Source organism: Piliocolobus tephrosceles, chromosome 17 (assembly GCF_002776525.5).
Source record: "Piliocolobus tephrosceles isolate RC106 chromosome 17, ASM277652v3, whole genome shotgun sequence".
Taxonomy (NCBI): domain Eukaryota; kingdom Metazoa; phylum Chordata; class Mammalia; order Primates; family Cercopithecidae; genus Piliocolobus; species Piliocolobus tephrosceles.
The window spans coordinates 18,484,797-18,501,766 of NC_045450.1; the positions used below are offsets into that span (position 1 = coordinate 18,484,797).

The 16,970-nt window shown below is 44.0% G+C and overlaps 1 protein-coding gene across 3 annotated transcripts in view; it reads left to right on the forward strand.

Moving 5' to 3' along the window:
- The window catches only part of VPS35L (VPS35 endosomal protein sorting factor like), a 148,886-nt gene that overhangs the window by 100,149 nt on the left and 31,767 nt on the right, over nucleotides 1–16,970 (forward strand). For 2 of the 3 annotated variants that reach the window (XM_023225070.2, XM_023225069.3), the window contains exon 27: nucleotides 16,452–16,591. In XM_023225070.2, the coding sequence (XP_023080838.2) occupies nucleotides 16,452–16,591 (140 nt within the window). Of the gene's footprint in view, nucleotides 1–8,412; nucleotides 9,019–16,451; nucleotides 16,592–16,970 lie in introns of those variants that run through there. The other variant, XM_026455354.1, reaches the window with a different exon arrangement.

Consider the following 16,970-nt stretch of genomic DNA (forward strand, 5'->3'; position numbering starts at 1 on the left):
TTTGGGAGAAGGTGATCTCAGTGCTATCAGAAGGGTGATGTGAGATGAGACAGGGAAGGAAAGGCAGCCAGAAAAACAGGCACCATCGAACAGGTCGTTCCTGTGGGCAGCTGTAGCTCATTCCTATCTGGGCGGTGTTATCAGACACAGCCAGTGTTTCTCTACCTGAAGGGCAAGGAAGACAGGTGATTTTCCCTTTATTCTCATCTGTCATTGACAGAGCGCTGCTTCTGAGATATTAACCCCCTGGCATTCTGGCCTGCTCCATACTTGAGCCAAGAGAAGGCACTCAGGTGGAAAGCCCCAGTGTTTGCTGCAGGACACCCTGGTTACCTACTGCAATGGTGTACACCAAGGGCATGCAGGCAGGTCAGCAGCACGGTACCCACTCTGCAGGCCATAACACAGAGGGTAAATCTTTACGTGACATTTATGAAGCATTTGTGATGTGGCAAGCCCTTTGTACATGTTATCTCATTTCATCCTCCCAGCAGCCACATGGGGCCGGTGCTGTGGTTGGTGCCTCATTGCCCAGGTGAGTAAACTGAGGCAGAGAGTGGCCAACTAACATGCTTGGGGTAGGTCCACTGATGAGTCACTGAGCGAGCTCTCAGCCCCTGATCTGTCTGGCTCAAGGCCATGCCTCTTCACCACTGCATTGACTGGGAAGCCTAAAGGAACGCTGGGGCACTTCCATTGCTCCATAGGAGGTGGACTGAGGTGTTCAGTGGTGGTTCTTTTCCCGACACAACTGCACAGATTATGCCAAGGCTGGCACCTCACCACTTGTTGCCATTGTCTTGGTAGGGCATTCTGGGCCAGTTGGAGAGCGGTCACTCCTCCATTCTTTGAACCACTGCCACGGAAGTTCTGGGGATCATCTGTGTCTTGATTCAACTGGAGCAACTCTGGGCAGTGAAGTCTTCATACATGGTTGCTGCCCAGGAACCTTTAAAACTCTGCTTGGTTTTGCTTTTAACTCATGGCGAACTTCAGTAGCTTCTGAGTGCAGCTGGACACTTGCTTCTCGAGTTCCCCTGTGAGCTGGTGCCTGCCCACCTCCATCCTCAACTGCCTGCATCCTCATCTCCCATTTGCTTTAGCCACACAGGCCTGCTTTTGTCCTTTGAACATAGTCAGTGGTCTCCCAGTTCAGAGCCTTTGTGGGTTTGTTCCCTCTTTCTACAATGATTTTTCCCCAGATAGTTGTATTTTTTTTAATGACAAGGCAGATGGTGAGAACAAGCCACAGCTCTTTATGGAGGCCTCTGCTGGCCACTCTAGCTAGAGTAGCCGCCCCGCCCCACTCTGTCACCTCTGCAGCATCATCCTCATTATCATCGTTGCACATTCCACAATCTGATGCTTTCTTACTGTGTGTGTTTACTTGCTTATTGTCTGTGATACCCCCTCTCCCCACTGGGACAGGCACGTGTCTTCATTGTGTGTAGGTCAACATGGAACTTTCTCCTACTGCTTGCTTTGGTAAGAATGATGGGTTATCGGGAGGCTGAGGCACAACAGTCGCTTGAACCTGGGAGGTGGAGGTTGTAGTGAGCCGAGATCGCACCACCTGAGCAACAGAGTAAGACTGTCTCGGGAGAAAAAAAAAAAAAAAAAAGAACAATGGGTTAGTGAGAAACAAAACAAAAATCAACCGTCACCACCAAAAACCTAGTGATGCACAGGATGAAAATTAGAAGACTCTTTCTTGGATATTAGAAATTTTAAATCTGCTTATAAATGGGTTCCTTCTTTAAAAGCTCAGGAATGGTGGACCTAGGTAGGCACACTTGAGTTGGTTTTACCTGCAATAATAGGAACCAATTGTGAGCTGCAGATACCAAAGCTCTGACACCACTTACCAGAACCTTCATGGAGGCTTTGGAAGCCTAGATCTTTCTTCTTCCAGTGTTATAAAATCAGGACCATGGATTTGAATGTTGTGGATCTCGGGAAATTTATGATTAGATCCCATATAGGGCTTCATGGTAATTTTTTTTGAAAAAGCAAAACAAAAATTCTCTGCCTGGATAAAGTTATCCTCCTTATCAAAGATTTGGTGCTCCCAAGAAGTGTTGAAGGAGAGCTGTGAGTCATTTCTCCCTGTTGCGCTTCCTATAACATCCTCCGTCCCCACGGAGGGACAGTTGGTGTAAGAACAGCCCCATACACTGTGCATGGATAAAGACAGCACCCTCCGTGTCAGGACTCTGGGCTCCTCGTCTGCCTCCTCTGTCACTTTCAGCTATTGCAGGAGAGCGGGAATGTGGAGTCCGCTTCATGTTTAATAATTTATCGATGATTTTTACTCAAGTCTCTAACTGCTGTGGCGCTAAACCTTAAAAGCCTATTATTTTTCTCCTGAAAGCCACAGGCAGCAATTGCTGGCCAAAATAAATAATGCATTCAATTACTGAGAATGAGAAGGCTAAATATAAATTAAATGAAGCTCATGGAAATGCGCTGCTTTTGTTTGCCTCCCTAAACATCTTCCCCTTGTAGCTGGTTATAAAGTGTCCCCGTCCCTCCAGTTCTTTTTCTTGCCTCCCTTAATCCGGCCTTGGTTGTATCTTCTTTAGCAGGCTGTGGCTTTCCCAAGGCTGGGTCCATCCTGGCAAGTAAACTCCTGTTGAACTCTCAGGCAGGCTGCTGCAGGAAGCTGATGAAGGCTTGTTGCAGGGGAGGCCTGGTTCTGTTCCTTTATACACACTAGTGCTGCACATAGACTGGATTGTGCAGGGATTTGGTGCACATGCTCGTGCCCACCACCCCAGAGTATGTAGGAGAAATGAAGGATTTGCAAGCCTGAGATTTGGTCGATCAGGTGCTTCGCAACTGGAGATGGCCTAGCAATGCCTGTTTCTCTTTTCTTTCAGTCCCTTCTCTAGGTAACTTCTTGCCCTTGTTTGTCAGTGGCTCTTTCTAGAAAATTATTACCAGGCCACAGCAAGAGCAGGCTCTTTTTTCCTTTATTTTTACCTTTGTTTCTTTATCTTTACAGTTTATAATCTAGAAAAGGTGGGTGTTTTACAGGCCACGCGTGGTGGCTCATGCCTGTAATCCCAGCACTTTGGGAGGCTGAGGTGGGTGGCTCACCTGAGGTCAGGAGTTCGAGACGAGCCTGGCCAACATGGTGAAACCCCGTCTCTACTAAAAATTTTAAAAGTCAGGCAGTTGTGGTGGCGCGTTCCTGTAATTCTAGCTATTCAGGAGGCTGAGGCATGAGAATCACTTGAACCCAGGAGGCAGAGGTTGCAGTGAGCCAGGATCTCACCACTGCACTCCAGCCTGGGCGACAAAGTGAGACTCTGTCTCAAAAAAAAAAGAAAAGAAAAGAAAAGGGGGGCATTTCACAATGGAAGTATGTTTAAGGTGGGTCTTAGAAGAAGAACATGTGTTTATGAGGACGTGGGAAGGGAAGAAGGAAGGATTAGCTTTCCTGGTAGAGTAAATGGCCTGAGCAAAGGCATGGAAATGTGGAATTACATGATGTATTTGGCCAGCAGCAGAATGTTGGGATGAGGCCCTAATTAGTATGGACTTTCAAGTCTTCTGCTTGTATTGGTCCCAGTCCTGACTCTGCCACCTACAAGCCAGGTGCTGTTGGACGACTCAGCCTTTCTGTCCTGGGTTGCCCATCTGTAAAGTGGAGATGATGATATCTGTTGAGTGTTGAATGAGAAAATGGCCTTAGAGCACTGGGCCCACTGGCACATAGTAGCTGCTCAGTAAATATTATCTTAGTTTATAAACGTCTCTCAAATGATGAAAGTATGCCATGGGTTTTAGGAGCTAACTGTATACAGTACATTGATAGCTGTTTGGTTTTATAGTTTGAAAGCCAGATTATTTTTCATATGCAAAGCATTGGGGAATCTGTAGGAAACCAGATCTTTGATTTGAGACAAACTGATGAATTACGCTAAAAAGAATTATGGTTCCTCCAAAACTGAAAAAAGATAGAAAGAACAATTAAAGAGAAATAGTGGTCAAAAGAATTTTTTTTTTTTTTTTTGAGACAGAGTCTTGCTCCGTCGTCCAGGCTGGACTGCAGTGGCGTGATCTCTGCTCACTGCAATCTCTGATTCCCGAGTTTAAGTGATTCTCCTGCCTCAGCCTCCCAAATAGCTGGGACTACAGGCATGCACCACCATACCCGGCTAATTTTTGTATTTTTAGTAGAGATGGAGTTTTACCATGTTGGCCAGGCTGGTCTCAAACTCCTGACCTCTGGTGATCCACCTGCCTCAGCCTCCCAAAGTGCTGGAATTACAGGCGTGAGCCACCATGCCCAGCCAAGAATGATTTTTTATTATCATTAATAATAATGCTTTTCCCAACTTCTGTAGGGATCTCCCCTCTTTCAAAACTTACTTTCTTTTATTTTTTGCATCGTCATCCTTCAGAGCCGGGTTCATATGTCAGGTCTTTAGGAAAACCATCCTTGGCCTTCCCATTTTTGCAGATAAACAAAAAGTTAGGTCAGGTCATCCTGTACAGTGTATTATCCACTCACCTGTGCTTTTCCTCCATTATACTTACCACTGTTATTTAACAAGTAAATATGTAAGTAGCTGTCTGCTTTTCCCCCTGTAAGCGCATCAGCTCCATGAGGTCCTCTCTGTCTGGGTTACTCAGAAAGTTTGAGATTTTGGAGCATTTTGGATTTCAGATTGGGGATGTTCAACCTGTATGTGGAGCCCCTGGCTACCACAAACTGTAATGGCTAATGGAAATAGCCAGGGTCATGGTGTGAGAGAGAAAAATTATTTTGCATTTCCTCTTCCTGGAGAGTCAAGAATGGCTTGTGAAGGAGAAAAATGATTTTCACTCATTTACCAGGTCTTGGTGATTTATGTTTAAGTTCCTATTTACTGGTTTAGTTAACAGAACATCCTCTGAAGAATTTCAGAGGATTTGATTGTTTGCTCCAACCCTGAGGCCTCTTTGGTGAATGCAGACAAAGTAGGTTATTTTAGTTGGAACAATTCACAGCAGGGCAGATGTTATCAAGCTTGTCACCCACATTCACATCTGTCCACACATGATCCATCCACCTTAGGGAGTGTCAGGGCCTGGGTTGGATGGCAGCTGCTCATGGAACCCACAGAAAAAGGGCACGGGCAAGTCTCCTCCTGACGATCTCTCGGACCCTTATAATAGTTAAATTATAACCTACAGTTTCTTTCCTCCTGTCAGTGTTTTTTGGTCATCTTTTACATGCGGCCCACTGTGCCAAGCATTGTATGGGCAACAGGAATACACTTAAAGAGACTACGGGCTGGGCTGGGCGTGGTGGCTCACACCTGTAATCCCAGCACTTTGGGAGGCCGAGGTGAGTGGATCATTTGAGGTCAGGAGTTCAAGACCAGCCTGGCCAACGTGATGAAACCTTGTCTCTAACTAAAACTACGAAAATTAGCCAGTGGTAGTGGCACACACCTGTAATCCCAGCTACTTGGGAGGCTGAGGCAGGAGAATCGCTTGAGCCTGGGAGGCAGAGGTTGCAATGAGCCAAGACCGCACCACCGCACTCCAGCCTGGGCAACAGAGTGAGACCGTGCTTCAAAACAAAACAAGAAAAAGAGACTACAGGCCATTCAGGGAGAGCAAATCTGTTTACAATTATTATACTAGGCGGCACAGGATAAAAGTCATGCAGTATGGACATAAAATATGCTTGGGAATTTTAGAGCAGAGAGAATTAACCCTTGACTTGAAAGAAGAAGAAGAAAGAAAAAGGTGGCATTGAAGAGCCTGGAAGGTCAGGGAGTATCTTGTTATACTGAATTAAGGTGTATGGCATTCTAGGTTGAGGTCCGGAGGCTAAGAAAGCAGTACATCTGGAAGGAATGAGGAAGAGATCAAATTAAGGAGATAGTTGGGGGCCTAATCATTGAGAGATCTGAATTCCTGGCAAAATAGTTTTATTCAGTACATATCATTAGGTAGGGAAACTGAGGCTCAGGCCGTGCCCAGGAGCATCCAGCTAATAAGTGACCTTATCTCTACTTAACCACTGTGCCTCTCTATATTAGGTTAGTTCTTCTATATCGTAACACAGGGCTGCATTTCTAATCCCAAGTGCATGTGGTTGCTAGAGTTCAATTATTACAGACTGAGCATTAGATAAACTAATTTAGGAAACAAAGAACCAAAATTAAGATAAGGAATACCTAATCCTTTCTGCTCAGGGAAATCTAAGCCTAATACTCACAGAGACAATATGCAACCTCACATGAGCTGCTGCAGGGATGAGAGAAAGGTATGTCATCCTGTAGTATCTCAGAGGTCGGAGTTAGGTAACACCTGGGCTGAGCGTGCTTGGCTCAGTGAGAGAGCCCGTGACAGTTCAGAGATAAAAGAGGGAAGGAGAGAGCGCAGGAGCCTTCTGATGGTACTATCAAAGCTAAGAAGTAATTTATATGTCCTGAGTGGATTTTTCACATTAAGTGTTGATATTCAGAATGAACTTAAAAGGCATAAACCAGGTGGCAAAATTCTGCATAAACTAGGTGGCAAAATCAAAGTTAGATTAGGCCGTCATTGGTAGCAATTAAGCATTAACGTATAAGGTATTTAATTGTTCCTGGAGATTCATATTTCTTTACATCTTGCTCTGTGTACATATCAAAATAGTGGCCCATAAGTCCTCAAACTTAACTGTTGGAATAACAAGCTCTATTGCAAAAACACAGGCTAGCAATAGATAGTGGTAAATCTCTATCAGTGACTTGCCTGTGGATAACTTGGCCATTGAGACCAAAGGCATGCCATCACTTGGTGACAGCACATCTTCATTGCAGCAGACAGTTTTCAGCAAGAAGATGTGTCTGGATGTTGCATTTTCTGTGGTAGTTTCCATGATATTGATATTGTCCATCAAAACCTAAACTCATACAGAGATAGAAAATGCTGAAGGTGGGTAAAGATGTCTGGCAGTGGGGTTTGTATACCCTGAGAGAGAGTGATGATTTTTATAGCCAGAACCCTACTTTACTAATACGTATTCAAGAGATGGGAGTCTTCAACCCCCTGGAACATCTTGTCTTAAGAACTTATGATTTTTGACTGGGCGCTGTGGCTCACGCCTATAATCTCAGCACTTTGGGAGGCCCAGACGGCAGATCACTTGAGGCTAGGAGTTAGAGACCGGCCCGGCCAACATGACAAAACCCTGTCTCTACTAAAAATACAAAAATGAGCAATGCGTGGTGGTGTGCGCCTGTTGTCCCAGCTACTCGGGAGGTTAGCAAGGCATGAGAATTGTTTGAACCTGGGAGGCGGAGGTTGCACTGAGCCATGATTGCACCACTGCACTCCAGCCTGGGCAACACAGCATGACCCTGTCTCAAAAAAAAAAAAGAAAGAAGAAATTATGGTTTTTCTATTCTTCGATTTTCCTGGACTAGGACAGCCATCATTCTGAGTTACCTAGGAGGGCATATGATGGATTGAAGATCTAGGAGTGAATTGAGTTACCTTTGAGGTCTTGTTTAGCCTCAGGAGTTTATGACTGACGAGTGGTAAAGATTTCCATTAGCACTGACCTAATGCATTATTGAAAACAAAGCAAAATGCCGACTTTGAAGGTGGGTTGGGTTATCACTTCTTGACTGTTGCTTACGATTCATGTATTGACTCATTTTCCATATCACCAATGCCAAGGATACGAAAGGTTGCATTTGCTCCTGTAGGTCCTAGTTATTTCTTTTATCATGTATTGAGGGTGTTTGGTGAGATTGTCCTGTATCCAGTTGAAAATCTAGGCAATCTGTATTTTAAATCTTAATGACTTTTGCTATAAAAATTCAGAATGCTCATCTGAAAAACTTCCAACAATACAGAAATGTAGGACTCTTAAAAAGTAAAAAGCCCCGAGATAAAAGTCTCCAATAATATGCTGTATCTTCCCACCCTACCCCCAAATCTGCTGTTGTTAACAGGATGGACGTCTTGATTTTTTTTCTTTTATATATCCATTTAAAAATATTCATTATTCTTATATGCTCTCGGCCTCTCTATTCTACTTGCCTTTCTCCTTCCCTCTCCATTTATCTATATTCTCCTATATATATGTAGTTCCTTTTTCCCCTTAGAAATAAATGGAATTATGTCTTCTACAGTGTTTTTCATAAGCCTTTTTTGGCTTCTCAGTAAATCTTGGCGTCAGTCAATACCCTCTTTGTAATGGCTGTTTGGTATTCTGTTTCTTCTTTTTTTTTAGTTTTTGGAAGTGCTACAAATTATTTCTTCAAACGGCCTCCCTCTATTTTTTTCCTCCTCCAAACTCCTGTTGAAAAATATATGAACTCTTTGCAAGTTTTTGCTCTAGCAGACAATAAATAACCTGCATCTGAATTCTGAGCATGTTGAAGCTCTCTGACAGTTGTCCAATTGGTATTTTAGCCCCTTGGAATGTGGAACTCCATTGTTCAGACAGAGGTGTATTCAGAGCCTCGGTGCACACGACAGATGCCAGTGGGGTTCCTCAGGTGGACGTGCCTGTGGGAGGTTACTGCCCCTGAATTATCTATGGGAGTTCGAAGAGGCCCCAGAGCACAGTATGGAGCTTTTTAAAGCCTTGAGAAGAAGAACCCTTGCAAGTGGACTGACTGGGGAGCTTCAAGCCTGAAGTCTGACTCATTTCATGGAGAAGCTAATTAGAGAGGACCCTTCCAGCCATCCTCACGGTGCAGTGCAGAACAGCATCCCTGGTTGGTCCCCACGGAGTGTGTGTCACCCTTCAGCTTGGTGCTGTGCCTTACACATACAGGAAACTGGGGTGGCTGCCCCTTAAACAGCAGGAGCATTAGAGTCCATCCAGTGTGTGGCCCTGTCCCCACTCCCATCTCCACCTTGTCCTACTCTGGTTAAATAGGAAGGGAGTACATTGTTTCTCCATCCTTCTGTTTTATACATTTCTAGGACTGAACATTTTACAGCAAACTTGTATTGCCTTTGTATGTTCAAGAAAAAATATTTTTAGAAATTTAAGCCCGGGCAACATAGTGAGACCCCCGTCTGTACAAAATATGAATAAAAAAAACTGAAAATAAAAAATTCGCCAGGCATGATGGTGCACGCCTGTAGTCCCAGCCACTTGGGAGGCTGAAGTGGGAGGGTTGCTCGAGCCCAGGAGGTCGAGGCAGGAGTGAGCTATGACGGTACCACTGCAATCCAGCCTGGGCAGCAGAGCAAGACCCTGTCTCAAAAAATAATAATAAAGGCCGGGCGCGGTGGCTCAAGCCTGTAATCCCAGCACTTTGGGAGGCCGAGACGGGCGGATCACGAGGTCAGGAGATCGAGACCATCCTGGCTAACACACGGTGAAACCCGTCTCTACTAAAAATACAAAAAACTAGCTGGGCGAGGTGGCGGGCGCCTGTAGTCCCTGCTACTCGAGAGGCTGAGGCAGGAGAATGGCGTGAACCCGGGAGGCGGAGCTTGCAGTGAGCTGAGATCTGGCCACTGCACTCCAGCCTGCGACAGAGCGAGACTCCCTCTCAAAAAAAAAAAAAAAATAATAATAATAATAATAATAATAAAAATAGGCCAGGCACGGTGGCTCATGCCTGTAATCCTCGCACTTTGGGAGGCAGAGGCAGGCAGATCACCTGAGGTCAGGAGTTCGAGACCTGCCTGGCCAACATGGTGAAACGCCATCTCTACTAAAAAAAAAAATACAAAACTCAGCCAGGCATGCCGTTTCTGACCTGCAGACCCTGACCCAGCGACGGATGAAAGACTGACACAGATATTTTGCCTGTCAGCACGGCTAAGGGGCTCTGCTGCCTGAGTCCACAGCATTGGCCTCAATAAGCCGGCAAAGTTCGCCAGCAAAGTTTGCATTTATTTAGTACAGATTAAATGACAAAAGTCTCAAGTAAACACCACTAGAGGGTAATTAACATTGCCGACCTCCTGAGTAGAGAGCACTCACACACCCACAGATGATCAAAGGTCGGTCTTAGGACCGCATGAGTAAACAAGCTATTTGGATAAACTCCCCCACATTCACTTATTTGCTCTTTTGCTATCAACTCAAGGTAAAGAGGATTAGACTGCCTTCAGCCATAGCCCTTTCCTAAAGCTTTTGTAAAACCTTCCTGCCTTCCAAGAAGGCTTGCATTTTTCCTATAATTTTCTCTTACAATTTCTCCCACCACCCTAACCGAGCTCCTAGAAGGCCATGGCAGCAGACGCCTGTAATCCCAGTTACTCGAGAGGGTGAGACGGGAGAATTGCTTGAACCCAGGAGGCAGAGGTTGCAGTGAGCCGAGATCACACCACTGCACTTTAACCTGGGTGACAGAGCAAGACTCTGCCTCAAAAATATAAATAATAATAATAATAATAGGCCAGGCACGGTGGCTCATGGCTGTAATCCCAGCACTTTGGGAGGCCGAGGCGGGCGGGTCACCTGAGGTCAGGAGTTCGAGATCAGCCTGACCAACATGGAGAAACTCCGTCTCTACTAAAAATACAAAATATTAGCCGGGCATGGTGCCTCATGCCTATAATCCCAGCTATTCGGGAGGCTGAGGCAGGAGAATCACTTGAACCCAGGAGGTGGAGGTTGTGGTGAGCCAAGATTGCGCCTTTGCACTCCAGCCTGGGCAACAAGAGCAAAGTCTCAATAATAATAATAATAATAATAAATTTCAATTAAAATTCCAAGACAGTAACCTATCAGTAAGTGAAAGATTTGGTGTGCATCCTCATCTACCACTCCAGTATTAATAGTTCGGCATTTATCTTGCCTGATCTTTCTATGCATCTACGTAAGTTTGTATACTTTTTTTCCTTTGCAAAGATAGGCTGACACGTATACAGCTGTATGATTTTTTGTCCTTTTTTTTCTTTTTTCCCTCGCCACCCCCCCGATTTTTTGTATTTTATATGTCATAGATTCTTTATACCTCAAATATACCTCAAAACATATGGATCTGCCTTATTCTCTTTATTAGCTATATTACTTGCTTGGTACAGCAGGGAAATAATTTCTTTTCTTTTCTTTTTTTTTTTTTTTTTTTACATTTTGGAACTTTAGGCTGTTTTCACTTTTTCTTCAAATGATCTTAGAGTTGATATAAAGATAGATATCTTCATCCAAAGGGAACAATTGAGCCAATCCTTGATAGTAGCTAGGCAGCATGAATAATCAAAACATACAGTTTACCTCGCATCTTCAACTAAGCCCTTATTTGCAGCTTCTGTCTGCATCTCACCCTTTCCCATAGCTATTTGCTTGTGACATATATTTTGGAGTCCATCTGTGGGGTTTTAGTGGCTTTGTGTTCTGAGTGTTTGATTTTTTTTCCTGTCCTTGCAGAAGTTTCCCGAATATCATGTTCTTTCAGTGATCCACAGACCATTTGAAACCACTCAGGTTGAGAACAGGAGAGCCTGAAACTTCAGATGGAAAATGTCAAATGTGATATTTGCCAATGAGCATCCCTGGCTTTTACTCATCATATATACAAAATGATGAGGTAGCCTGTCCCCATATTTTTAGCAAGGACCCCAACAGAGCACTCCAGGAGTACCACAGTGCTCTCACAAATATGGGAATGGTGGCTGTGTTTATGCAGTTTCTCTTACTACGAATATGGGGACAGTGGCTGTGTTTCTGGAGTTTCTCTTACTACGAATATGGGGATGGTGGCTGTGTTTGCTCTCTGCCCGGCAGAGAGCAGTGCTGTGAGACGCATCAGTTGCTGTGTGGAAAGAATGATAGAATGCTGCTTGAAAAAGTGAAGTGCCTACCCAAGGAAAAGGGGTCTCAAATACAGTGAACTGTGGTGTTGGGGTCAGCAAGGCCTGAGTGGGGTTTTTCTGGTTTGGGTTTTGCCTTGAAGATAGGATATGCAATGATCGTTCTGAGATATTGGAAATATAAGCAAAAAAAAAAAAGGCGGGGGGATATGGAAAAGAAACATGGATGTCCCAGCTGGGCATGGTGACTCACGCCTGTAATCTCAGCACTTTGGGAGGCCAAGGCAGCCGGATCACCTGAGGCCTGGAGTTCAAGACCATCCTGCCCAACATGGTGAAACCCCGTCTGTACTAAAAATACAAAAATTAGCCTGGCATGGTGGCACGTGCCTGTAGTCTCAGCTACTCGGGAGGCTGAGGCAGGAGAATCTCTTGAACCCGGGAGGCAGAGGCTGCAATGAGCTGAGATCACACCACTGCATTTCAGCCTGGGCGACAAGAGTTCGTCTCAAAAAAAAAAAAAAAATGAACCCCAGAGGACTTGGATGCAGGAAACCTAGTCCATGTACTTGCTGCTTTCCCCTTCCTCTAGTGGAACCAGGACAATATATATTTTTTCCTTTTCAAAAAAATGTGTGTGGGTACATAGTAAGTATATATCTTTACAAGGTACATGAGATGTTTTGATTCAGGCAGGCAGTGTATGATAATTTCATCCTAGAGAATGGGGTATCCATCCCCTCAAGCATTTATCCTTTGTGCTACAAACAATTCAGTTATATTCTTTCAGTTATTTTTAAATGTACAACTAAATTATTGACTAGAGTCACCGTGTTGTGCTATCAAATACTAGGTCTTATTCATTCGTTCTAACTATTTTTATTTTGTATGCAGTAACCATTCCCACTTCCCACCATGCACCACCACTACCCTTCCCAGCCTCTGGTAACCATCCTTCTACTCTCTGTCTCCATGGGCTCAACTGTTTTTATTTTAAGCTCCCACAAATTAGTGAGAACATGCAAAGTTTGCCTTCCTGTGCCTGGTTTAATTCACTTAACATAATGCCCTCCACTTTCACCCATGTTGTTGCAAATGACAGAATCTCCTTTTTTATGGCTGCATAGTACTCCATTATGTATATGTACCACATTTTCTTTATCCATTTGTCTGTTGATGGACATTAGATTGCCTCCAAATCTTGGCTGTTGTGAACAGTGCTGCAACAAACAGGAGTGCAGATATCTCTTCGATATACTGATCTCCTTTCCTTTGGGTGTATATCCAGCAGTGGGATTGCTGGATCATATGGTAGCTCTATTTTTAGTTTTTTCAGGAACCTCCAAATTGTTCTCCATAGTAGTTGTATTAACTTAACATTTGCACCAGCAGCGTGTGAGGGGTCCCCTTTTCTCCACATTCTCACCAGCATTTGTCATTGCCTGTCTTTTGGATAAAAGCCATTTTAACCGGGGTATGATGATATATCATTATAGTTTTCATTTGCATTTTTCTGATCAATGATGTTGAGCACCTTTTCATATGCTTGTTTGCCATTTGTATTTTTTTTTTTTTTTTGAGAAACATCTATTCAAATCTTTTGCCCATTTTAAAAATCGGATTATATGATTTTTTTCCTATAGAGTTGTTTGAGCTCCTTATGTTCTGGTTATTAATCCTTTATCAGATGGGTAGTTTGCAGATATTTTCTCCCATTCTGTGGGTTCTCTTTTCACTTTGTTGATTGTTTCCTTTGCTGTGCAGAAGCTTTTTAACTTGATGTGATCCCATTTGTCCATTTTTGCCTTGGTCATCTGTGCTTGTGGGGTATTACTCAAAAAGGGGACAATATTCTTTACTACTGGGAATCTGAGTTCTCCTTTTTCTGTAGGTCTTTAAAAAAATCCACTATATCTTAAATTATCTTCCATGGCTCTTAATAGCTACAAAACAAAGTGTTACATGAAGTTGATGTGATTATTCTGAACTTTAAACTATGAGGATAAACTGCTCTCACATGCGGTAGGATTTGATTTCTAATTACTAAGATAAGATTGAGAAGTCTCCAGGCAATATTTTCTATATGGGGCAAGTCTTCTGAGGATAGAACTAAAAATCTGCTTTGGAACCCCGCATGCCCCAACCTTTAAATAACTATTTATTTTAGCTCCCTCCTTTAGAGTGGAAACTGGGCGGGGTGGGTGAGAGGAGCCAAGTTCTGGGGACAAAGCTGCTCTCTTTTTCATGAGGCATAATAATAGGCACATTCTCTGGGCCAGTCAGTAACAAACACATAAATAGAAAAAAAAAAAAATGGTCTTTCAAGTTGCTCTGAGAAGAATTTGCATTCCCACTGAGAACCTTGTGTCATGGTATACTTACTTCACTGTGGGACTGCCAGAGGACTAAGGAAATGAACTGCTTAAAGATAGGCCCTGGGAGCCCTTGTAGGTTCCATAAGTAGGGCCATGTCTTTTTTCTTTTTTTTCTTTTCTTTCTTTTTTTTTTTTGCGACAGAGTCTTGCTCTGTTGCCCAGGCTGGAGTGTGGTGGCGTGATCTCAGCTCACTGCAACCTCTGACTTCCAGGTTCAAATGATCCTTCTGCCTCAGCCTCCCGAGTAGCTGGAATTACAGGCATGTGCCAACACGCCAAGCTAATTTTTGTGTTTTTAGTAGAGACAGGGTTTCACCATGTTGCCCAGGCTAGTCTCCAACTCTTGACCTCAAGTCATCCACCCACCTCAGCCTCCCAAAGTGCTGAGATCACAGGCGTGAGCCACTGCGCCCAGTTGGGCCATGTCTTACTAGTGGTCACAAGATGGAAGACCCTACAGGCTCTGATCCTTTCTGGAAGTTTTCTCTATCAGAACCGACATCAGGTGGCTTTTCCTCAAACCCCATATTTAATGTCGCTCCCCAAAACAATTGAGATAAGTGGATGCATAGACCAAAATACGTAACAGGTTTAGAAAATAAGTGTTGGCCCAATGCGGTGACTCACGCCTGTAATCCCGGCACTTTAGGGGGCCGAGCCAGGCAGATCGCTTGAGCTCAGGAGTTTGAGACTAGCCTGGGCAACATGGTGAAACCCCATTTCTACAAAAAACACAAAAATTAGCCAGGGATGGTGGGCGCACTCCTGTAGTCCCAGCTACTGGGGAGACTGAGGTAGGAGGATGGCTGGAGCCCAGGAGGCAGAGGCTGCAGTGAGTCGAGATCATGCCATTGCACTTCAGCCTGGGCAACAGAGCAAGACCCTGTCTAGAAAACAAAAAACAAAACAAAAAAAAAACACACACAGAAAAGAAAAAAAAACTAGTTGTTAATTAGTATGATTATGTTGGTCTCATTGCCACAGTTTATGTTGTCAACACTTTCACTTTTTTTCACCTGTTTGTGCACCTGCCCATGACAGTACCCTGTTCACAGTTGGTGCTTAATAAATATGGAAGGGGTTTGAGTTTGGGGTTTGGGAGACAGCCAGGCGAGGAAGCTTCCAGAGCAGAGCAGCTTGACTCAGAAAGCTTTACAAGGAGTGTCTTTCTGTGACATGTTTCTTTTTTTTCCCCCCTCTCCTTTGAAGAAGGAAGAGATGGCAAAACTCCGCCATCCATCTTCAGACACATACTCTTCTCATTAAGCGTAGGCCTTTCTTCCCAGGAAAGTGAGCATTTGCTGTTGCATTTGCCCCTCTGATGTGCTGGCCGGTGTTCCTGTTTTAATTCAGGATGCTATTCACCCCTACAGTGTTCTCTTTGCATCACTGGAAGTCGTTTTGGAGTGGAAGTCCATTTGGACCATGAAAACATTTGATCTTGTCGGATAGTTTAAAATTTCATTTGTCAGGTCAATGTTTTGATTGTTTTGACCTTGAGGCTTTTTCTCACAGTCAATACCTTGGCAGTTTTAGAAGGAACTTTCTCTCCCTCTCCATCTTCCCCTCCACCTCCCATCCTTCCTGCTCTCCTTCATCCCTTCCACCCCATCTCTATCCTGTTGCGCACACGCATTCTCTCTCTGCTCCTTTTCTTCCTCTCTTGCTCCCTTTGAAGTCTCCTTGTTTTACAGATTTTTTTCATAGCTCTTTAAATATGTTCATTTCCCAAACGATTCTATGGAGCTGATGTTACTCAATTAGAAGTCTTTAAGCTGTGTGTGTGTGTGTGTGTGTGTGTGTGTGTGTGTGCTGCGTTCCTTCAGACATTTTGATGGCTATTTAACAAAAATGGTGTGCACTAGAATAGATTCAAACAGAGCCGGGTTTGAGCTGCAGCTCCACCACCAACACTGGAACTTCCTACGTACACAGGACACGGTTGTGGGATGAATTGCTTCTCTTTCCTTCCCTTATTTCTCATCTGTGAAGTACACCTGTCAACAGCACCCTCCTCGCGTGGCAGACATGAGAATTCAATGAACCAATCCAAGTTGAGCCTTTAGCCCAGGCAACTATCATTTCTAGACTTTTTACAAAAATTTGCAACCTGCTTTTTTCACTTAATAACCTAAAGGCAATTTAACGGAGGTTCTCTGAGCTGAAGCACTGCTCTGTCAAGCAGATATTCCTCCAGCTTCATCATGGTGTGCAGAAACCCTCTGCTAGGACCTGCCCTCGGCACGGCCTGACTTCCACCTAACTCTCAGGACTGGCCTTCAGGCCACGTGAAGAAGAAAGCCAACTGAATTTCCCAGAGTTCTAATACACTGACTTTTATCTTCTGTCTTGCAGCTGATGCTTTTTTCAAAGCCGCTATAAGCCTCATTCCGGAAGTTCCAAAGATGATTAATATCGACGGGAAGATGCGGCCGTCGGAATCGTTCCTGCTGGAATTCCTCTGCAATTTCTTTTCTACCTTATTAATAGTTCCGGTACGTTTCCTCACCAGAACCATAGGACATGTCTTCCTTTGACCTGCTTTATAATATTATATGTGTTCTTAGACCTAAAACTGCAGGAACATTCTATCTAATATCTTTGTGTTGGTTTTCCAGTTAGGTATTTGAATTGCTTCATAAATTTTCTATTCTTGCTGGGTGGGGATCATACTATAATAGTAGAGGTACTATGTCAACTCAGGCTGCTATTACAAAGTGCCGTAGACTGGGAGCTTAAACTACATTTATTTCTCAGAATTCTAAAAGCTGGACATCTGAGATCAGGGTGCCAGCCTGGTTGGGTTCTAGTGAGGACCCACTTCCAGGTTGCAGACAACCATCTTCTCTCTCTCTCTCTCTCTCTTTTTGAGAT